Here is a 24,395-nt window from a genome sequence, read left to right on the forward strand (position 1 = left end):
AAAGGCAGTGGCAAAATTTGCCGACATACTATTTGACCCAAAAAAAATTGCCAACATACCATTTCCCCCCGGAGCAAAATTGAGTTGACCGTGTCGAGAGCAGGTATCACAGTGGTGTCCTTTTCCTTTCACCTGCTTGACACTCAGGTTCGAAACTCGAAAGGATTTCTTTCCTTTTGAATATATCTATAAAAAAAATTAAATGACTTGACCGTTATTTTTTTACACTAATATCACACATATATATATATGATAGTTTAAATAATTTAAAATATGGAAACAATTATTTAAATTTAGGTGTAAAAATTTGGTGTAAAGTTACGAGAAATTATAGAGTAATATGGTATCCTTAATTCATTTGGTGATCCTTTCACTCAGAATATGCCACATATCATTTTTAAAAATTTAGAAATTTTTTAATTACAGCTGCATTTTATTTATATCAATTGAAATTTAAAAAAAATTGAGTTCCCGTAAAAGCTACCTGTTACAATCATCAAAACAAGAGTTTTGTGAAAATCAAACCATGCAAAACATGAATGAAATTACAAGCTTTTACAATAATTATCAAATGGGATTCTTCCAAATAAACATCGACTATGTCAAGATCAGAACTTTAAGAAATGAAGGCAACTCAGAACAATATTTTCATTCTGTTGCAATATCTCGTTCAAGTTTATGATTACTTACAAGTTACAAGAGAGAGATGGGTTCCTCATGGTTGTGAGATTCCGAAGATGCCCCCGAATATGTCGTCGTCTTCTTCCCTCCATCGTCGTCAAGCAGAATAGGAGAGACGATAAAGCAGAATAAGAGAGGTGATTGTGATTGTGATGGGTGGTGGCAGTGACAGTGATTAATTTGATTACAAGGGGTGAAGATCTGAGCATGTGTTTGTCATTTTTATGGACAAATCCATAGTTTATACCGGCCGTTGCCGCGCATCGTATAGGCGCTTTGTACAATGTATTCAATTATTTTAAAAGGCTCTGTCAATGGGCTAGACTGGACCAGACTCCTCTACAAAAATTGGACTAATATCTATTTTTTTTTCTTTCTAAATAATGTATTTATTTTAAATTTATGAAAAATGTGCAGAAATTTCAATTATACAACATACCTATTTTCTTAATATAAAAAAAAAAAAAAAAAAAACCTTTTCATATTGTAAATAGTACCTATATTTTATTTGGTAAATAATATATCTATATTTTTCATTATGTACTTTATGAAAAATGTGCAGAAATGTCAATTACAAAAGTAACTTCTTCTTTTTTTTTTTGTAAATAATGTACCGATATTTTTGTATGTAAATTATTTATTGGATAAGTAATTTAGGGATTTTTTTATAGATTCAATCTTTTTTAGAAATTTCCGATGGGTTAGAGGGAGTGCCAATCAAAAGAAAGGAAGTGATTGATATGCTATTAATAGGGAGTATTAATTATAATTAAGGTTGTTGATGATATGCTATGAAGGTGTATATGGCATGTAATATAATTTAGTTTTAAAATACTAGGACAAATCTATCTTACATGACAACCTATTTTAAAATTTGGGTTTTAAGTAAAGATTTAAAAGTAGGTGGGTATATGTCTATGATATAGTAGTTATAAGTTCCTATGTTGGAACAACCCATTTTTTTATCAAAGAGAAAAAGAAATTTATCGAAGAAACAATAGAACAAAGATTACAAACACTAATAACAATTGACTTAACAAAAAGACCAAAGGAACACTAGTGGCCTCATTAAAACCTCGCTATAAAAAAACCCTAAAAGAGAAAAAGTCAGTCGAGAAACACCAAAAGAAAATTGAAAATTGAAAATTGAAAAAAGAAGAGGTTGTTTGATAATCATTTCATTTTCACTTTTTTTGAAACCTGAAAACATGTTTGGTAACAGATTTCGTTTTCAGTTTTTAAAAAAGTGAAATCTAGTTTTCAAAATCACCTTATTCTTTTAAAGGCTAAACTATCATTTTGCGTATCCGAAGAACTGCATTCATGTGGTCTTCGCTTGGAGAGTGCATAAATTGACTGACAACGCTCACCGCATAAGCAATGTCTGGTTGAGTATGTGACAAATAAATCAATCTTCCCACTAACCTTTAGTATCTTTCTTTGTTAGTTGGAACTTGATCTAGATATTCTCCAAGATGATGATTCTGAACAATAGGAGTGTCCGCAGGTTTACAGTCTAGCATTCATGTGTCTGTCAACAAGTCCAAGACATATTTCCTTTAAGAGAGAAATATGCCTTGCTGCAATCGAGCCACCTCAATTCTCAAGAAATACTTGAGTCCACCTAGATCTTTCATCTCAAACTCAATAGTCAAATAGTCTTGTAGCTGTGATATTTCCTGTTTATCATTCCTAATAATAATCATATCATCAACATAGATTATTAATGTTATTACCTTCCCCTTCCGATGTTTCAAGAACAGAGTATGATCTGAGTTGCACTGTTTGAAACCATTATTCTTCATTGCCATGGTGAACCGTCCAAACCATGCACGTGGTGACTGTTTCAATCCATACAATGCTTTTTGTAACCTACAAACTGTTCCAGTCTGAGTAGTATTATATCCAGGAGGAATGTCCATGTACACCTCCTCCGTGAGTTCGCCATGTAGAAAAGCATTCTTTACATCAAACTGGTATAGTGGCCAATCTAAATTAGCTGCAAGGGACAATAAGACTCTGACGGTAATTAACTTTGCAACTGGAGCAAAGGTTTCTTCACAGTCTATACCATAGGTCTGTGTGTACCCTTTTGCCATAAGTTTTACCTTGTATCGCTCGATAGATCCATCTGCATTGTGTTTTATAGTAAACACCCATCTACATCCGGTAGTCTTTTTTCCTCATAGTATAGTCTCCAATGTCTAAGTATGATTTTTCTGAAGAGCTTTCATCTCATCTTTTATAGCTTGGACTCATTTAGGATCTTTCAATGCTTTAGAGACCTTGGTTGGAATATGAATAGCAGACAACTGATGCCCAAAAGCCTTAAGTGGTTCAGACAGCTTCTCAGTGGATACATGATTTACAATTGGATACTTGGATGTCTTGCCAATATCAGGTGAATAACGGTTTGGTGGCTTCCCACGATTTTGCCTGAAAGGTAATTGATATATAATAGTTTTATCCTCTAAATGCACAAGTCTAGTAGGAGTAGTTACCTCAAGGATATTCTCAGGAGATTGGTCTGTTAGTACTATTGAGTTAGAGGGAGGGTCTTCATCTTGTTGTTCTATATTGTCTGTAGATGTAAGACTTGGATAAGAAATATCTTCACATGGGTCAGGTGGCTCAGGCAATTGATCGCTATGAATGGGCGATTGATCGCTTTTCGACAGAGAGTAATCTCGTGCTCCAGACTCAGGACGATCGATCATTTCTGTACAGAAAAGAATTTCTTCGTTTTCCAAGTTGCTCCAATTCCGCTCTTCACTTCGTATCTCCCCTGAAGCGTAGAATTGGATGATGGATCATAAAAGAACAGCTCAAATTCCAGAAAGGTCACATCCAAAGTGACATAGGTACGTCGGGTAGGAGGGTGAGAATAGCAGTAGCCTTTCTGATGAGTGACATACCTACAAAAACACAACGAAACACACATAGATCAAGTGTGCTACGTTGATTTTGTAGAGATGAACGAAAGCCACACATCCAAAGATTCAGGGTGTGAGTACCAAAACAAAGGGCAGAGGTCTGTGTTGCGCAAGCACCTGTAAGAGAGTTTTAAAGGTCGATACACCAGAAGGCATGCAGTTGATCAAGTGAACTACGATGACAATAGCATCATCCCAATGATGACAAGGAACATGAGCGGCAATCAGAAGTGCGTACAGTTTCAAGAATATGTTGATTCTTTCGTTCAGCACACCATTTTGTTGCGGTGTCTAAGGATAAGTCGTCTCATGAATAATTTCATGTTGTTGGAAGTAAGTCTGAAAATCATGATTGACAAATTATCCACCATTGTCTGAGCGAAGAATATAGATTTGAGCATTAAACTGAGTTTTCATCTGTTTGTGAAGGGACTGAAAACGGGAAAACACTTCATTTTTATTCTTCAGTAAATAAAGCCATGTCATCCGTGTACAATCATTTATGAATGTGACAAACCATCAAACACCAGAAGGAGCAGTGATAGGTGAAGGTCCCCAGACATCAGAGTGAATTAACGTAAATGGAGTAGTACACTTGTTCGTACTCAACAGGTAGGGCACACGGTGACTCTTGGCCAAAATACAAGTATCACATGTGAAGTCGGAGTCCTTGAAACCTGAGAATAAATTTGGTATAAGATGCTTCATATAACTAAAAGACGGATGTCTCAATCGACGGTGCCACAACTAGATTTTCTTTTGTTTGCTATCAAAGGGACGCATTACACTGTCAGCCACACCGGGACTAAAGTCATCTACATAATATAGCCTCTCTCTCTTAGTACCACAACCAAGAATCTTCTTAGTGTGAATATCCTGAAGCAAACAAAAACTCGGGTAAATGAGTACACAACAATTCAATTGTTCAGTAAGCTGACTAACTGTCAACAATTTATTAGATAAAGATGGAACAAGTAAAGTATTAGACAGTGAGAGAGAGGATGAGAGTGCAACAATGTCATCCCCTGTCACAGGATAAGTAACTCCATTGGCATTTGCAATACAAGTTCGTCGAGGTTGTGTAGTATTCAAAAAACCATCATGATCAAACGTCATATGATCAGTTGCACCGGAATCAATTATCCAGCTAGCCCACCAATCGGGGTAGCCATGCAATTTAAAACAAGTCTCACGAGTGTGTCTCAGATCACCACAATATGCGCAATCTGATCCAGGTGTCGGGGTCATGAGTCGAGAAGTCATAATCTGTGCAGCGGAAGATGCATAGGATACCGGTTTAATAGGAATTCGGATCGAGATCTGAGCCTGAGTCGGGACTGGAGTCAGAGTCGAAGTCGGGATCGGGGTCTGAATCAGAGACAAATTCGTAGTCGGGGTCATCATCGGAGTAGGGGTCGGGGTAAGGGTCGTCGTTAGAGTCGGGTCGGGGTCGTCAAAATAGGATTTTGATTCCGGATCGGATTCGGAGTCATCAAAATAGGATCCTGATTCAAGATCAGATTCAGAGCCAAAGTCAAACATAAACCCCCATAGCGGGCCTCGGTATTATTAGTAGTAGAATCATTCATTATATTTTGTATTTTATTTAGTCAAGTTCCCGACGTGGGACTTAATATTCTTCAACACTTACTTCACAAACCATTCTTTGAGTTTGAACCTTATTGCCATTAGCTTCCCAAGTTAACCTACGCTGCTTGAATCTTAGTTCACAGTCGTGTCATTTGCAAATCTTTTAATTCTTTTCCCCTTTGCTTTTTGTTTTGTTTTTTTTGGAACGGCCCGTCATTCAATTTCCAACGACAACCAACAATGGCTGAAGCAATGGTTTCGGTCCTCCTAGAACAGTTGGCTTCCATCACCCGGAAACAGATAGAAGAAGAGGTGAGCCTGGTGGTGAATGTTGAGCAGGAAGTTGAAAATCTCATCTTCCATCTCAATGCTGTTAAAGCTGTGCTCCAGGATGCAGAGGAGAGGCAGGTGCACGAGGCCAAGTCAGAAATTGGCTGCATAATCTGGAAGATGTGTCCTACGACATAAACGACGTCTTGGATGAGTGGAACACTGAAATTCTCAAGCACCAAGTTGAGAAACAAGAAAAAGAAGCTCTTACAAAAAGGAAGGTATGCTTCTTCATTCCCCCGCCCAGCGTTTGTTTTGGCAAAATTGGTCAGGTGATAATGCGTCATGACATTGCTATAAAAATAAATGAAATAACTGAAAAGTTAACTTCGATAGCAACTTTAAGACAAAATTATTACTTTCAAAACACAACAAGAGGCAACGAACAACTTGAACGGTTCAAAACTTCTTCTTTTGTCAATGTCTCTACTATAATTGGTCGCGAAGAGGAAAAAAAGAATTTAATGAGCTTGTTGTTAAGTGAGAGTAGTCAAGGAGGGAGGAGCCAACTTGTCATCCCCATTGTAGGAAAGGGAGGATTGGGTAAAACAGCTTTTGCCCAGTTAGTCTATAATGATGAAAATGTAAAAAATCATTTTGATGAAAGAATATGGGTTTGTGTGTCGGTCCCTTTCGAAGAAATCAAGGTAGCTAAAGCCATCATTGAAGTTCTCAACAAGGATGATAGTCGAATGAATTCAACTGAGTTTGATACTTTGTTGAAATGTATGTTTGAGTCTATTAGTCGTAAAAAGGTTCTCCTTGTCCTAGATGATGTGTGGAATCCAACCGATAATAAGTGGGAACCATTGAAGGAAGTTTTCCGAAATAGTGATATAGGCAGTAGAATATTAGTGACTACACGAAATAAGATGGTTGCTATTGGGATGGGAGCAGTCACTGATCACGTGATTAATTTGAATAAGTTGAGCGATCTAGATTGTTTGCTATTATTTTGTAGAATTGCATTCTTTGACAGAGAAAGAGATGAGTCCAGATTTCTTGATGAAGACTTTAAGGAAAGAATTGCAAGAAAGTGTGATGGTTTGCCTCTTGCTACAAAGACTTTAGCTAGTCTGATGCGATATAAGAAAACAAGAAGACAATGGATAGATGTTTTGGATAGTAAGATATGGGAACTAGAACTTGTTGATCAACATGTTTTTTAGTCGCTTCTACTGAGTTATTATGATCTTACTCCAGCAGTTCGACGATGTCTTTTATACTGTGCTACTTTTCCAAAAGATTATGAGTTTTATAAAAATAAATTGATTGAGTTGTGGATTTCGCAAGACTATATTAATGTGAAAGGAGATGCAAAAAAAGTAACAATTTTAGGCGAAAGCTATTTCGATAACTTAGTAATGCGGTCTTTCTTTCAAGATTTTGTTACAGATGAGTTGGAAAATATTATAGGATGCAAAATGCATGATATTGTGCATGATTTTGTACAATTTCTCACGAAAAAGGAATGCGTTATTATAGATGCTAAAATTGCCAAGGAGACAAAGAAAGTTTGTCATCTGAACATAATGTCACCCTCCAATGATGCAGTTCCTATTTTAATTTCCCAATATTGTAGAAGATTACGTACTCTGATAGCTACTAATTCAGGACTCTCTACAATAAGCTCCGATTCAATATTACAATTGAAGTGCCTTAGGACATTAGATTTGAGCAACAACTCCATCGAAAAGCTTCCTGAAGAGATGGGTGTACTAATACGTTTGCGGTATCCTCAACTTATCACGCAATGTTGATTTGAAAGAATTACCCGACACATTGGGTTATTTGTGCAATCTGCAAACATTGCGACTCGCTTTCTGCACGAAACTTGAAAAACTACCTGCGACCGTAAGAAATTATCAAAAGAGATTGGAAGATTAACAGGCCTGAAAACATTAAGTGAATTGAGACTCTACGATGATGGCATTGGCTACAATAATAATAATAAAAAAAGTAATAGTAAAGGATTCTTCCAGTTGGGGGATTTGAGAAACTTGGACCAGCTTCAAGGTACTCTTTGGATAACTAATTTGAAGTTGGTGAAAGATGCGAGTGAGGCTAAAATGGCGCGATTAGCGAATAAGAAAAACCTTGTTCGTTTGGATATGCATTTTGGACGCAGTGACCGTGAAGAAGGTGAGCAGAGAGAAATGGATGAAGAAATATTGAATGCCTTTGAACCACATCCAAATTTGGAGAGGTTACTTGTCTTTGGTTACCAGGGTAACACCCTGTTTCTCAAATGGATGTTGTCATTGCATAACTTGAGATGGCTTGAAGTTGTAAGGCTTCCATTCTGTAAGTTTCTGGCTCCTCTTGGGAAGTTGCCGTGCCTTGAATATTTTAAAATGGATGGAATGAAGAGTTTGAAAAAGGTGGGAGTGGAGTTTCTGGGTTTAAATGAAACAACGCAGCAAACAAAAACAATACTATCATTCCCAAAATTGAAAACACTCGTATTCAAAGGCATGGGGGAGTGGGAAGAGTGGGAAGGAGTGGAAGGGTGGAGGGAAGATGATGATTCTGAAATCACGATAATGCCATCTCTTTCGCACTTGTGGATCATGCGCTGTCCTCAGCTGAAAACACTACCAGACTTCCTGTGGAAGACACCACTGCACAACTTGACCGTCTCTAGTTGTTCGCTTCTCCAAGGTTGGGAAGAAGGAAGACGCAGGGAGTCGGACCAGGTGTCTCACATCCCAAACATTAAAATTGATGATCAGTTTGTACGAAAAGACGGAGTTTGGATGGATCAGCCAGACACAACAGAGAATCCATGATGATCAAGATGACTATGGCTTCTGCCTATCGCATCCAACTCTTCAGGTAAATTCGTAATTAACTAACTGTACACCTTTCTTAGAATTTAATGTGTTCAATTCTCTAGCAATCTAAGAGGACTTTCCTGGAAAAGCAATGTCAAGTGGCACCCCATAATCTTCTATATATGAGAAAAAGGTAAGGTTTCCTGCTGTGTTAATTTTCCAAATTTGATTTTTAGTTATAAATTCATTCCATATTCAATTGATCATATTCTACTGCAATCCATTTGAACACCTATTGACTTGAGCATCGGAGTGTCTTCTTGCAGATACCTCTTCCTCACTCTTCATCATTAAGCGAATATGTTGTCCTCCTCCTCGGTCCGCACAAGGATCACCTTTACTTTGTGGATCTTTCGGGCTTTCATGTTACTCACAGTAGGTTTTTTTTTAATCTCAATATTCCAAAAGTTTTCCTGCCTTTTTCGTGTTTCTTACAAGTAATCGTATCCAATTTATGCTCGATATTGTTGTTAACTTTTTAAGTGTCTGAATATGGAAGAGTATTCATGTGAAGGAACATGAATTCATTAAATTGTTTCAGGTCTTCAAGCTCACCCTGAATTTTTCATTGACTTGGCCCTTAACCAACTACATGTTCGTCGAGGCTCTAATTAAACTACATGTTGTTGTTATTACTTCATGGACCTGTGGAAATTTTTTCTGCAGCAGCAGCAGGCTCGCAAACTGGTTTAGGATTGTTGCTGCCCAGTAAAGAGGTGCATGTGGAGTTTCATTAGCTAAGTCTGCAAAAGTAAAGAAGTCGGTTTGCTTAATCAATGTTGTTCAAGTGCTTACTCGGATTTAGAAAAGTACGGCGAGGAGGGAACATTCTGCAGAAAATCCAAATCAGTGGATGCAGCAGCGCTCCAACAATATTTTCCTGAGAGCAAAACTGCTCCTGCTGCAAACGGCACACCAAGCACAGCAAGCAAAGGGTTCAATACTAGTCTATACAACTCTTTTGTAAAGGTGAGTGGAGAGCAGCCGCCTGCAAGAAGGCTCTTTTCCATTCATTACATTTTTCCATTTTTCCATTTTTCCATTTTTTATGAAATAGCAAACATCTCTTTCCTCTGACAATACTATAAACTTTCTTTTCTTGTATGATGTCTTTCCCCATTAAAGTCTCTTAATCGAGGACTAAAGACATAATTCGATCTGGTCTCCTTATAAACAGCAATCAATCTCTCATATTACTCCTATTGACATGCAGTTGTGACTAGTAATTCTACAAAAGGTCGCGCTTATTGCAAAAGGTGAGATTCATTAAAAAGTATGAAACAAGCACATGGTAGCTTTGCACAATCAGTTACTGTATTATCACAGTTTCAATGGAGTTTACTACAGTTACAGCAGTCGTACGATTTCTGAAGATTTAGGATACAGATTAAATGGAAGCATATAGAAGATTTACATAACCCAACGAGTATTGTCTCAGCTGCTAATGCACTACTTGATTGTCTTCTGTCTTTCTCCCGAAAAATAGCGATCCTAATAGGACAGCAATGCCTGTTAGTGCAATGGTGAATATAAGCCGTTTCCGTGAAAACTCATTCGGCTGTCTTCTTTGGGGACCTTGCCCTCTTTCAGCAGCCCTAGCATCCCTTCATATTAAAATTCAAAGGATTAATACACATGACAAATAAAGAATATCCATAATTCTTAAATCAAGGATATCTGGTCCTGGATATGTGCTCAAAAGGTTAGACAGTAGACAAATAAAATGTAAATCAGCCTGTACAGAAACCAGCTGCTAACCCCAAAACCCAAAATGACAAGTAACAATCATAATTATATTGGGTTTGATTGGCACTGAGGTACAGTTCAGAATTGTTAGTGATGTAACTCAACTTATGAATTCAAGTTGATTCAAGAATACAATCCAATCTAATCAGACCTTTGAAATCCCTAGCCTGAATGAAAAATCTTTCACGAGGACTACCAGCAGAAGATGTCCCTGTACGTGGGACTTCCGGTCATACAGATTTGTGTGGCTTGCAACCCTTATGATCATGGGGTTAGACTTGGTTGAGTTCACACAAATAAACAATGTTCATAACAAAACAGTGGAGGTAGCTTTTCTTTCCCTCTTTCTTTTAAAGAAAATTAGTTAGAAGGATAAAGTTGTGTGATACTAATATAATCAGGGGTGTTACCAATACTAGTGTTGGAACCCAAAGTGGAGCACTAGATCATGGGAATATATGGATATGGTGCCAATTTCAGCATAAATGCATGAACTGGACGCTTGGAAGAATTCAACCAGGACTTGTGTGTCTAAAAATGCCCAAAACTTTTAATCATGGGACAAGACATTGACTTCTCTTAAATATGGAAATTTGCCCTGACAAGGCTATATATTTCTTTGACTGCCCTGACATACCAAACCTTAGAATTACAGGTAGTCGGCTATCAATTATAAGCTAAAAGATAGCAAGACAAATTTCTCTTAGACATTCCTCATAAGATATTTCATTATGCTGCACAATAATAAGTAGCTACAATTTACCAATTAATATATTAAAATGCTATACGATAGTGAACCAACCTGGAAGATGACACGGTATTATCTGGGACACCAGTGCAGCTAATTTCATGGTTGTATCTTTCTCGCAGTCTAATGTATTTGTTACAAAGATGACAAAGTTCCGTCCGATTCCCACATACTTCCTAAAATTACAAAAAAAGACTGATATAACACTCAAGTTCTGATAAATATCATCTTAAGTCATCTTTTCAAAATTATTGACAAGTTTTACCTGATGCTCAGCTAGATCAATTGCAGGCAATGGGAACTCACAGAACTCACATGTGACAATTCTTTGAGGGCAATTTTCACCTTTGTGGACAGCTAATATTTCACGTTCCATTGTCTCGCTACAAAGTGAACAGGCTACCTGCTCTAATACACATGTCATTTCACATGGCAATTGTATGCAGGTACATGATATATCTACACCCAACTCAAGATAATACTAACCAAACAAAATGTGTTGGCTTAACCAATCATTTCGGGTTGATTATTAATGGCTGCTCAGTGTTTTGCGTCCTTTATGGTCTCTTTACAAAAAGTTAAACTAAATTAAAGCACGGACAAACTGTGCATGGGAAAATATCTGCATATTGAGGATGCAGTAGATGAAAATGTTCCATTACATATTAAAACGATCATGCTAACTAAGATAACTTGAATACTCCTTGCAAGAGGCATAACTAATAAACTGTGTGTTTCCACAATAATTTGAAACTTTGGTTTCAGTTTGATTGCTAAGTGAAGAAATATTTTTCCAAGCTCATGAGGAGGTTGATACAGCATGTAGAATTTCCTTTATAATCATCATGTTTTAGTCATCCAATAATCTGTCAGACACGTACTGCCCAACAACATCCAAGATTATTCTTTTAATTTCCAAAATTATCATCTAAAAATAACTCAACAAAGCTCCTGAATTGATTGGGGTTGGACAAATGAATTCTCTTTTGCAAACTATCCCAGTTTAAAGCTACATTCTATACAACATACTAACCATATTCACCTGTACAGGCTATATGCATGAAAGTGCTCAAAATAAAATAAATACCAGTTTGTTTTATGCAAAATTCAAACAAAAGCATATCTATATCCTCAAATACTTCCTAGAAGCTTTGGCATGAAATAATTACCAGTTTACATATGCATTATGCTGGCATACGATTTGGATAATTTAGGTTTCTGAATGTTACAATGGTGGGGTAACAAATTCAGGGTGTATGAATGTTACAATGTTACAGGGAAAAATTCAAATTAAAATATTCAACAAAAAATAGCTAACAATTGATAATACAATAGAGGGACAAAAGGGTTCAATCTCAGCCCTTGTTGAATATCAACATTTTGCAGTTTTAGATGGACCTCTGCAAAAACTAGCTAACAATTGATAATACAATAGAGGGACAAAAGGGATCCTTGACACCAAGAGAATTGCAACAACTGAATACATGCATATGAACTACATAATCATATGTAATTTCACTTTTCCAAGTGAATACTAGTAATTGCTGGAAAACTTTATGCCAAACAAAAGTAATCTAATGCTACGTTTTCACTTAAAATTAACAGGAGAGATTTCATCTTATATTGCACTAACTTCAGTAGGAAGAAAAATCTAATATCGTAAACTCACGTACCGGAGCATGGGTGTCCGAGTAATGTTCCTTAGCATATTTTTTCGGAACCATATCACCACAGACTTTACATTTTTCTAGATTGCGGAAGCAATGAGCAGAATGCAAATCAATATTTGACGAGGGGACAGCTCTGTCACTGGAAAAATACAAACAAATTATCCATTAGCACGGTATTTGTATTAGAGGAATGAAGCAGGTGAATGTCTACAAGTCATCAAACATAGTAAAGAAGTTTAAGCCAGTGACCATCTAAGGGAATGTGCAAACTGATCTCTTCAAATTGAAAGAACACTAATGCTTCCATTACCAAATAACTAGAGAGCAAACACGCCAAGGCACTAATAAATCACTCTTTTGGGGGTTGCCAGTGCCACAATACCTAAATAAGCTGAGCTTGAGCTAGGCTTGTAGGAAAATTCACCCAACTACGGCAATTCAAAGGTTTGGGTATCTCACAAAATTCAAACCAAATCATAAACATAATTAACATTGGCACGCATAAACCAAAAACTGTAGATACATACATAACCATATAGACATATTATACAGAACAGGTACAATATCAGAATTACAAGATTTGAAGACACAGATTCCCAAGAAAAATAATTACCAGTGATTGCATATTATAGTTGCTCCTTCAGATGCAACAGCCATGGCGATTCAGAAAAATTAAGCTGAAACAAAACAAGATAATTGAATTCAACAAATTAGGCAACAAATCGCACAGAATTACATAAAGAAATCAAATATTAGGAACACAAAACAAAACAAAACAAAAAAATAGAAGAATTTAAATTTACCGAAAGCTAAAACAAGATTCTGGGTTTGGTAGACTTTTACAACTACTATGAATTTCAGGTCGAACAAGAAAGAACGAAAGGGAAGGGAAGAAGAGTATGAAGAGTAATGATGGGAAGGCTTCGAGTCTAACGACCTTTTTTATTATTTATTTAATAATTAGGTGAGACGTTTATAAAGACTTTTGCGCCCTCCAGATCGACGAGGGAGATTTCAGAGAAGACTCACTGGCTCAGTTGTGCAAGGTCGGTGCTGAACTGGGGTTGGACCTTCTGCCATTCGTTTGGTCACTGTCAAAAATCTACTGGGCTGCTGCCTCCAGTGCCCATTCCTTAGATGGAGGTGGGCTGGGCCTAAGCAGGCCAGGCCAGGCTGAATATGGGCCTAGATGAGCCGGGGCTTTTTATTTGGCTTTTTATCATAAATGGTCCCTGAGATTTATGAACTTATCACTTTTCATCTCTGACCTTTTTTTGTGACACTAATGGTCTTTAAGGTTACCCTCCACGCATCAAATATAGTCTATGTCGTTAGCTTCCATCAAATTTTCTATTAAATTGCTGACGTGGCACATGTGTAAAGCTCACACATCCAAGGGTATAGAGCCACGTGACTTTAAATAAAATATAATATATTTTAAAACTTAAAATCTATAAATAAACAAATTTAAAATAGAATTAATTTTTGTAGGAAATAAAAACCCAAATACGAATACGGGATAAGACGAATTAATTATTGAAGGAGAAGGGCTTGGCTGAAGAATTAATTATTGAAGAGAGAGCATTCCCTTGCCTTGGATTGGTTAAGGGGAGCTCATCAAAATAAATGGAGGTTGAAGAAGAAGATGAGCATGTCCCTGTGGGTATGTAGGAGAGTTTTTTTTTTTTAGGCGGAGGAATAGCTTCAGGGTTTTTTCTCTTTCTAAAAAAGCTTAATTACTTTTTAATTTTTTTAATGAATTTTAAGTTTTAAAATATATTTTATTTTATTTAAAGTCGCGTGGTTCTATATCATTGGATGTGTGGCACACATGTGCCACATCAATAATTTAACAAAAAATTTGATGGAAGCTAATGGTATGGACTATTTTGATGTGTGGAGGGTAACTTTAAAGACCATTAGTGTCACAAAAAAATGTAAGGGACGAAAGGTGATAATTTCGCAAACCTTAGGGACCATTTGCGATAAAAAGCATTTTTATTTTTCTCAAGTTGTTGGACTTGTATGTAGAGTTATAGTTCAATATATTTGATTACAAGTGAATAGAGAGGGGGGTTTGCACAAATATTCATTGGGGTGTTTGGGGGTTTCAAACCTCTGCCTACATGGGTGGAGGTGGAAGAGTTCAACCAACTAAGTTATATCTCACTGGCGTAGTTCAATATCGTATATAACTTTTTGTTACCAATTTTTAGACAACTTTGAAAATATTAACTTAATTCATAAATGTGTAAAACAAAATAAAAGGTTTATTAGTTCATCATTTATATTACATTATTTCAATTAAGTCTAAAATGAGGTTAGGGAGTTCACTTTGATCTAGGGTTGTAGTTCAATGTCTTTTAAAAAATTCGTTGCAAATTTTCAGATAACAATGGAAAAATCAACTTAATTCATAACATGTGCAAAACAAAATGAGAAGTTTATTAATTCATCCTGCATATTACATCATTTCAATTAAGTTGAAAATGAGGTTAGGAAGTGCATCAATTAAGGGCTCGTTTGGGAGTGATTTTAGAAATGCCAAAAAACACTTTTATGTAGAATCACTTCTCTATATAATCACTTTAAGTGGTTTTGAGTGATTTTATGGAGAGAAGCACCTCCCATGTGCTTCTCCCCATAATCACTTAAAATCACTTAGGGCATGTTTGGGAGTGCCTCTGAAAAAGCTAAATGCGTTTTCTGACAACTAAAAGCATTTCTGACAGTGTTTGGCAGAAAAGTTTAGAAGCTATTTGTTGGGGTCTTTTTGTTCAGAGCTACAATGGGCTTGTTGGACTACTGCAAAGTAGATCGAGCTTTTTTGCGCCCCTGTCTAAGTTTGCAGCACCAGGCCCCAAAACACCCTGAAAGAATTGAGATCTTAGGGAGTGCTTTGGTCTTCTTCAATGGCTCTTCAGTACATTGAAATTTTTGATGAGAAGGATACGTCAGCTACTGTGAAGCTATTGCTTGATAATAAAGGTGTAGTAGACATTAGAAGAGGTTTGCTTGAAACATAGTAGAATAGGTGTTCCAACAACTTGTTTGATTGGGCTTCCGGTAGCTTGACGAATGCTTGGTTACACCTTTGGATTTCTCACCAAAAAAGTGATGCCCATGATTTCAACTTGGCTTCAGAAGATAAGTGTTTCAGATCTGGAATACAGTTTTTGGAGAGAGAGAGAGAGAGATATGTATATATATAGGGTAGTGAACCCTTAGTAAGCATCCTGGTTACCTTCACCAACAAAAACAACAACTGCTTACAGATAATTTCTTAACTTGGCATAAGAAGCTTGTGGCATGGGAGCTGAGCCTTCCTGAGTTTAGCATTAGAGATAGAGAGATGGGAGAAATAATGGGTATGTTGAGTACTTTCCGGCAGCTTGACGAAAACTCTGTCAAGTAACAGAACAGTCTGCCATGAGGGAAAGATAGGGGAAGAATGATGAACATAGCACAAAATTGCTGGGTTTTGGAAGCAAGAAAGGAAGCTTGCTCTCTGGATGTGGATCGAGTGAATTTCCAGTTGCTTGACGAAGCTTGGTTGCACTCTGGATAATGATTTTTGCTGGGTAGAGGAAGCTCCCTTTTATAGGCACTTAGAACCCTAATTATATCGATCTTTCATTCCCACTTTTCCTTTGCTTCTTTCCATTCACTCTTTTTTTGTGAAATTTTTTTAACTAGAGCTCATGGGTCACGGGCACTTTGGGGTTCCAAGATTTTTGTGTGGCTGGACCTCCCCCATGGGGGTGAGGCACCACCTGCTTTCTTCCTTGGTTTTCAATATATAGCTCACAGAGGAAAAGATAATGGGTATAGTCATTTGTCCAATGGGTACTCCTCCTACACATATAGATTTCCTTTGGTTTTGCTGATGGCTTGCATTAGGCTTGTCTTTGGCCATGTGCTGGAGTCTCCCAATAGCCTGAGCATACGAACATCTCCTGGTTTTCTATCGTGGTTTTATTTCAAACCATGTGCTGGAGATTTTTTGGATATTTTCTAAGCCACTTGGGTTATTTGGGCTTCCTAAGGTGGTGGGTTAGTATATTAAGGGAATGGGCCAACCTCTAAAGTAATGGACCATTTTTATTGAAATGATGAGCCAATTTTTCCTAAAGTATTGGGCTATCTCTTCTAGAGTATTGGGTTTTTTTTACTCTTTTATGCTTACCCACATATTTGGGCTTAAGAAATGGGCTTGAGTTTTGGGGCTCCCAAAGCAACCCAAAACTTCCATTTCTCGGCTCATCAATGGGCCTCATGAAAGCTCGTTACCATCCATACCACAACTCACTCAAGCAAGCCCCTGGCATTTGCGTGGTTTGGGCCCACTTAAGCTTATAGTGTGACTAAGTGTGAAATAATGATTTCCTGCTTGGCATGGCATGTCGATTAGCGTGTTTGAATTTTATCATCTTTGAAAAGAGACATAATGCTTAACGGAATAATTAGCATGGGCTTGTAGAGCTAGTGCCTTTTATAGGCTCATTTTAATTCTTAGCGTGATAAATTGCATATTTATTTGGCATGGCACGTGGTCGTGGCTCGTAAAAGCCTGAATGACGAACTTTCGCGTGCTCCAAATTGGCTCTTTTCTTAATAAGGCATAGTGTTGGGCCGAGAATTCATTTGGGCCCAACCCTGAATTTTTTAGCCTCAACACTCTTCTAGGTCATAGAAGCGCTTTCTGAAAAAGAACCTACTATGTGCCTCTTCAAAAAGCACTCCCAAGTGCTTTTTCAGGAAACACTTGAATTTTTTTTAATGAAAATTCAATATTTTTTTATAATAAAAACACTTTTGTTAGAAGCGCTTATGAACATAAGTACTTCCTAGATAAACATTCCCAAACGAGCCCTTAAAGTGGTTATATAGAGAAGTACATGAGAGGTACTTCTCCCTATAAGTAATTCTAGCATATCCAGAATCACTCTCAAACGAGCCCCAATTTTTTTTTTTTTTAAAAAGACATAGATGGGACATTCCTAAATGGGCCTAGGCAGACTAGGATGAGTAGGGCCTAAATTGGCTTAGAAGTAGTGGGTCGAGGGTTTCAAATTTGAAGCCCAGATTCTATCCAATTCAAGAACGAATCAGGTTGAGCGAGCTAAATAACGAACTAACTGAACTCTTACCGATCTGGCCTCGCGCTATTCACTTCAGCCCATAGGTCGTGGACCAAATGTTGATCACTAAGTGTACATCAACATCTGACGAGTAGCTATGCTTTTTCTCTACTTCAAAAAAAAAAAGAATTAAAAATGAGTAATTTTTATCTTCGGCCTTAAAAAAGATATACTGATTTTAAAATTCTTTTTAGTGACTGGTAAAGTAGGAAAGAAAATGTTGATCAAATACCAATTTGGGGGAACTTTCCACTGCCGTATATAATATAAGAAACTTTAATCACATTCACTTCTGCTATGCTATGCCGTATGTCGTTATTTTCATGATCTCTTTTTTTTTTAATAATAATAAAAAAATCTATTACCAATTAATGCTGCTTCCATGGTTGGTTAGCTTGTCAATTGTTAGGTTTCCCTTGTAAATATAATATCCTTTGGCCTAATGATATACACTTCCACCAACATGTTGTTCAGCTTCATATATATAAATACGCAGCTACTTTCTCTGTTTGGTAAATGACTTGCATGGCTAAAACCCAATCATACCTATCCATGGAAAGCTCCAACATTTATTTGGGTGCAAGAGAATGAAAGATGACCTGAAATAGGGAGATCAACTTTCTTCTTCCTTTAGCTGATGATTGACACTTGTCCTACTCTCAACCATTCGAATTACACAAGACTGACTTTTATAAATGGATTATGGAAGACTGATTTTTATAATGCATATGCCCATGGTTTTCGGCATATAAAACTCGAAGGCTCCTATTGGTTGATTTCTTAGTACAAATCGAATCTCATTGGTTGGTTTGGTCCCCTCCAAAATCCTTGATGCGAGTCAGCCAATCCAAGAACCTAAGCGCAAGAAACGAGCACCAGTCTTTATGAGATTCGTAGGGGAGGAATTTGGATCTTTCTTCCACCAGCACGAAGGATTCTTAGCCACAGATTATTGTAATATCACTCATTGTTTCAAGGGTGTTGTTGTCCACTTTCTTTTTTGGTGAAGCCTATGACCGCAACTGCTTTTGATATGACTTTATAAAAGTAGAGATAGAGATATATAATTTGCCTAGGACTCCATTGACTAGATGAAAAAGTAGGTAGTGGTAGCTCGAATTGGATGTTTTGATCAATATTATTATTAATCACCACTGTCCACAAAAAGTTACTTAGGTTTGAAGATATTTGGCAAGTTCATAGAAGAAACAAAACGGATCATCTTTTTCCCATCCATCTGATTGTGTGTTAAAAGGAGTAATTGCAACTTAATTCCTTTACAAGCCAATTGATCTCTTTTGATTTATCCATTTTCACATTTGAATAATCACTTTTAGCATTTTGCGGAGTAATTTTTTCAAATGTCATACGTATTTCTCAGGCACTGAAACCTCTAGTAATTATAATAATAAGGAGGTCCACCGCATAATGGTGGGCCTTACTTATTAAAGCCTAGGGTCATGCGCTAGGCACCGAATAATAATCCATTACATGGGCCCATTGATCAACTTATGCAATAAGAAAAATAGAAATGTTATGTGCAAACGGTCACAAGTGAATGATAATTTCCAACCATTAATTAAAGTGAGTCTCACAATGCATCAATGACCACTCGCACATGAAATTTCTCTTAGTGGCACTCACAAGAAAAATTTGTTATTATAACAGATCGTCTGTCACTTTGTCGTTAAGTGAGATTCGAATCGTAAAGTTTTATTTTACTCTTACATACCATAAATTATCTTAGAATCTCGATCCTTTTAAAAAGCACAACTTTTCTTAAGAATAAATCATATTGATACTATCGACAGCTAGCAAGATATTCTTAATATGATGGTGGGTCACATCATATGAATGCTTGATGTCATCTGACGTCAAGATTAAAAAAATATGGGTAAAGAATACAAAGTAAGAAATCAAGAACTAAGACGATAAGGCAGAGTTGAGAAGAAAGATATTTGAAAAAGAAGAGAGAAAAAAGGTATCGTAAAATTGCTATTCGAACAATCGAAATTCTCAAGCAAGAATACTAAAATAGTTGAATGTTTCAATTGAAAAGTGTATATAATTTCCTAGTTACCAAATGATCTTTACCAGGTTTAGTATGGTTGAAAGTACAAAGAGCCATGATTCTTATATATATATATATATATATTTATAGTTAGCAATGCGAAAACTTTGGAACTTGTTGTCTCAAGTGAGGGACAAAATTCACACTTGGCAGAGAGCATCAGGTGGTTCAGGTTGCTCATAGTTTTTGCCAAAAAAGAGAGGGACAAGGTCTCTCAGGTGCTTTGGTGGCAACATCAAATCAAAGTGAAGGGTATCACGCTCCTTGCCAAGCCAATTTCCTAATTTGGTAACCTTATTTTTCTGGAAAAAAGTACAAAGGAAAATGTCTTTCATAAGTCTGAGGAACCAAGGCCACCACTACCCACTTTCCACTTTTCTTTTTTATTTATTTTAAATAATATAAGCGTGATGGGAACAGTGGAAAATGGTGATGGGGACTCGTGATGCACGTGACCTACTCTTTTGGTTATTTTAAAGTGGCAGATGCATAGGTGATTTTCAGGATGGTCTTATGAGTATTTTATCACTAGATCTGAGATTGAGTTTTCGATATATTTTGCATGGCAAACAATGTGGGAAGTTCAGAAAGAGATGAGGAAAATTCACACATACGGATATCATGATTTATGAGAATTTAAATTTAGGATAATTTGGGAGCACATCAAGATATGTGCTAATCCAACTAACACTCCATTAATATGGTAAATACACTTCTAACTTTGTTTCAAACGAACAAAATATTCGATTGAATAAGAGAATTGTTATTGATACTCTGAAAAAGTCATAATGCACTCCTCGTATATAAAAATATAAAGAAAAGTCTCAATTTAAAAGAGTATATGATGAATGTTTTGGAGCGTGAATAACAATTATCTTTCATAATTATCAAACCCCTTTTTTTTTTTTTTAAAGAATTGTAGGACAGCTTGGTAGGTGCTAGACCAATATTTATTTAGTGGGAAAGTAAGACATCCTCGTTGGATACAAACAAAAAAATAGTAACAAACACCATTGCACACCACTTCCAATTTGGCATCAAATAGGGAGGAAAATTCTTATGGTGGAGTGGCATAGCGCCCACCTGTGTAGGATTCTCAAACTTCACATAATGATACTTTAATTTTTTTATTGCAATAATTTAAAGCTTGGAGATTGCGAACTGTAAATATTGGAATTAAAGCAACACTTGAAATGATGGGTGGATAATATAAGTTACAATATCCCATAACACTCTTTTATTTTAATATATCCATCTGTAATTACATTTTCAAAGAACTTTGATTCTTATAGATCCTAACAATAAATAATACATGAAATTCCAGTGCTCTAGATCTAACGCAATTCAACGTCCTTGGGATCCTCCTCTTGTGAAGAGACACATCCTTGGCCATGGCCAATGTGATCATTTGGTCAATATACTTCCTCATGGCACTTGGCCTTGGTCAACATAATCCTGAAGTTTTATTCAAAACTTGTGTACTCTGAGAGAAGATAGACAAACCTGTACCCAGTTAAAGCCGTACGAGAGATCAATGTTGTGACAACCTGCACCAGATTTTCGTTATTTTTTTTTTGGCACAAAGTACAAGTATTCACTACCAAAACAATGCTAATAGGCATCGAGGAAAAACCGTTGCCTATTACAGTAAAACACTAATGTATTGTAAGGTAATTCTAATTAGGAGTTTTAAAGATATCGGGGAAAAACTGATGCCTATTACAAGAAACAATATCTGTCTCTTCATACCAACTGATGTCTTAATGAACTTCAGTTATTGACTTTCTTCAAAATAACGTTGACTTCGATGCCTTTTAAGGAGAACTACTTCATTTATGATATATTTCCCATTGTCTTTAGGGTATTTAGCATCAATTTTTTTTTCACACATTATAGTGTCTGATTGTTATGATCATCGTTTTTTTTTTCTTCATATTTGTGATGCATTTTAAGAGAATTACTTCGCTTCTGATATATTTTCCAATGTCTTTACAAGTAACAACAACAGTTTGATATTATAACCTATGTTTAATTATGGTTATGAAGTACCACTTGTGTTTATCAATTTTGCAAAACGCCAAAATGGGGTAGACTTTGCCCACCCTAGCTATCTCATTATGGAAAGTTCCCATGTAACCTGATGATAATGAGATATTTTATACATACATTTATAAATCCCCCCTTCTTGCTCAGAGAAAGCTAAAACACCATTACTGGATTATAAATGGGACACAACGGCTATAGTTTTGAGGGAAGAAAGAAGGATTTATAATCCTATTATACACACAAATACATTGAAAATAATGTACCTATATCAAACTACTAGAATCAAAATTCACTCTAACACAAAATTTTAGTGGAGAATGATTTTATCCAATGCTGGAAATCTAACTATCCCTTTTAGTTTTGTGCTCTATGTAATCATTGCTTTCTAGCTTCTTTGGTTTCTACCATGATGGAGTTGTATTTTCATGTTCCTTTCTTGTATAACAGTTGGTTCGGCCATTTGTTTTTTGCCATCCACTAAATTTAAGATTCTTTTTTATTTACTTATTAATATTATCACTTTCATCTCAAAAGATATTTCTACGCGCATATTATAAGAGTGTAATTAGTGACGCATATGATCAGGATTTTATAGATTCTCGTCACAGATGAAAATTAATGCGCTTTGATGTAATCTTATCTCAACTTACACTAGATTGGGACCAGTATATATTATAGGGGGAGGAAATCATAAAAGAATATGAAAATAAAATAAAATTATATATATTTCCCATCATGTACAAGCTATGGGATGACTCTTTCTGCCAAGAAAAAAAGAAGAAGAAAGCTTGCAATTGCATAGTCTTTGTTTAAACGATAATTTGTAGTTGGGACCAGCCACAGAAATAGGTTTTGGTTGAGCCAAATCATGAACGAATATATGGCAGCATGCTTTTCTTCCTGCAAACAAGATAAAAGTCCATCTGCTTCTGTTTTCAATGTCGATATTATATCCCATCAAACATCCGAATTCAAGGAAAAGTGGGATTTCCACTCTCAGATAAAGTAATTAATGGAAGTTATTATCGTATCCAATAAAGGGAGAAGTTATAATGGGAGATCAACTTTCTTCTTGATCTGTGTACTTAGTATCACTTCGCTGATGATTGACACTTGTCCTACTACTATGTATTGGAATCATGGAAGATTTATTTTTATAATAGACGCCCTTGATCTTCGCCCATATAGAAATCTTGAATGTTCCTCATTGGTCGTTTGCCCAGTACAAATCGAATCTTATGGGTCCAACCAATCCAAACAAATTAAAAAAAAATTTCAAATTTACCATCGATTAGTACCACTCTTATCCCAATTTCATATGGTTCAGTAAATAACTTTAATAAAAATCTGAAATTTAATTCTCCTTGATTCAATTCATTCTCAGTTCAGTTCCTTCTAATCTAATTACAGATTATAAACATGCCATAAGAGTAGATACCATTTTTGAAAAACCCCTAGTTTTTGTAAAGTAAGATGATGGAAGTTTAAAAATGCAAAGAGCTTTAAAAAGTTTTCTCCATCACCTGCAAAAGCCTTTCTTAGAAATGGTGGATCAGATTGTGGACAGGCTTGTGTTTCTGGTTGAAAGCCAGTTGTGTGGCATCGGGCTAAACACAATATTTAAAGGCGTGCAAAAATGGCTACCTCGATTTGCAAATGGTGATGCCTCTGCACGTGCATGTCTCTCAATCATCTCTTGATATATGCTATTGGCTCCCATGGATTCGGAGGGTTTTAGATTATGATAAAGATACAAGATTAAATTGTGGTCATTGGGACATCAACCTCGACCATGCAATTTCATATAAATTATATACTAAATATGAGAAACCAAATGGCTAACTCAGTGGATAAAGGAATCCAAGAATTGTGTTTTGTGCATGTCTAAATTACATTCGTTTTGCTTCACCTAAAAGAATTACAAATGGCTAACTTAACGATTTATTTTTAGCATTTCGTGGAGCCAATTTTTCAAATGTCAGATGCATTTGTTGGGCTGTGAAGCCTTTAATAATTAATTTCAATAATCGAGAGACCCATCCACATAATAGCGGGTCCCAATTATTGAAGCCCAGTGCACTACACTGGGCATATCAAATAAATAATTCATTATCAGGGCTTATCAGCGAAGTATACAATAAGAAATATTCATTAAATATTATTATTTCAAGGAATTAATATCAGTTTTGTAATGAGTAGGTAAGCGATTAAGACAGCTCATCTGTAACTTTGTCATTAAGTGAGATTCAAATCATATGTGTAGACATGTTTATATTACACACAAAATTATCTCACATGCTTGATCCTTTCAAAGAGCACTCTTTTCAGCCATACCCTAGTAAAATAATGACACCTTAACTCCCCATTACGAATAAAATGTATTGAAATGATCGACAACTAGCAAGATAATATTAACATACAGGTGGGTCACATTATTGGATGCTAAATGTCATATCACGTAGATACTCAATTTTTTTAGTAAATAATATAAAGTAAGAAGTCAAGAAACAAGACAATATTAGATGAGGATGAGAGTAGTTTAGAAGTGAAAAAAAAGCTATCCGAGAGATTGGGGGAGCTGAAGAGAAAGAGAGAGAGAGAGAGG

At 36.2% G+C, this 24,395-nt stretch overlaps 2 protein-coding genes and 1 pseudogene across 2 annotated transcripts; 2 read left to right on the forward strand and 1 right to left on the reverse strand.

The window, feature by feature from the left end:
- LOC18792218 lies at positions 5,445-7,294 on the forward strand (annotated as a pseudogene).
- On the forward strand, positions 7,604-8,323 carry LOC109947633 (putative disease resistance protein At3g14460). The gene has a single exon (XM_020558242.1). It carries the CDS (start codon positions 7,604-7,606, stop codon positions 8,321-8,323), a length of 720 nt encoding a protein of 239 aa, XP_020413831.1.
- LOC18790373 (XIAP-associated factor 1) lies at positions 9,613-13,556 on the reverse strand. Its single transcript, XM_007225790.2, has 6 exons — positions 13,336-13,556; positions 13,146-13,209; positions 12,536-12,671; positions 11,128-11,265; positions 10,917-11,038; positions 9,613-9,972 (listed from the first exon to the last, which is right to left on the reverse strand). The coding sequence occupies exons 2-6, from the start codon at positions 13,187-13,189 to the stop codon at positions 9,810-9,812; spliced, it is 603 nt and encodes a 200-aa protein (XP_007225852.1). The 5' UTR covers positions 13,190-13,209; positions 13,336-13,556; the 3' UTR covers positions 9,613-9,809.

The sequence above is a fragment of the Prunus persica genome, chromosome G1 (genome assembly GCF_000346465.2).
Source record: "Prunus persica cultivar Lovell chromosome G1, Prunus_persica_NCBIv2, whole genome shotgun sequence".
In the NCBI taxonomy this organism is placed as follows: domain Eukaryota; kingdom Viridiplantae; phylum Streptophyta; class Magnoliopsida; order Rosales; family Rosaceae; genus Prunus; species Prunus persica.

Excerpts from the sequence above, each read along its gene's own strand:
- LOC18790373 (XM_007225790.2), bottom strand. The coding sequence starts at position 13,189 with ATGGCTGTTGCATCTGAAGGAGCAACTATAATATGCAATCACTG. Across the intron at positions 11,039-11,127 it reads TTGATCTAGCTGAGCATCAG|GAAGTATGTGGGAATCGGAC; the intron begins GTAAAACTTGTC and ends TTGTAATTTTAG. Across the intron at positions 9,973-10,916 it reads AATACCGTGTCATCTTCCAG|GGATGCTAGGGCTGCTGAAA; the intron begins GTTGGTTCACTA and ends TTTAATATGAAG.
- LOC109947633 (XM_020558242.1), top strand. The coding sequence starts at position 7,604 with ATGGCGCGATTAGCGAATAAGAAAAACCTTGTTCGTTTGGATATGCAT.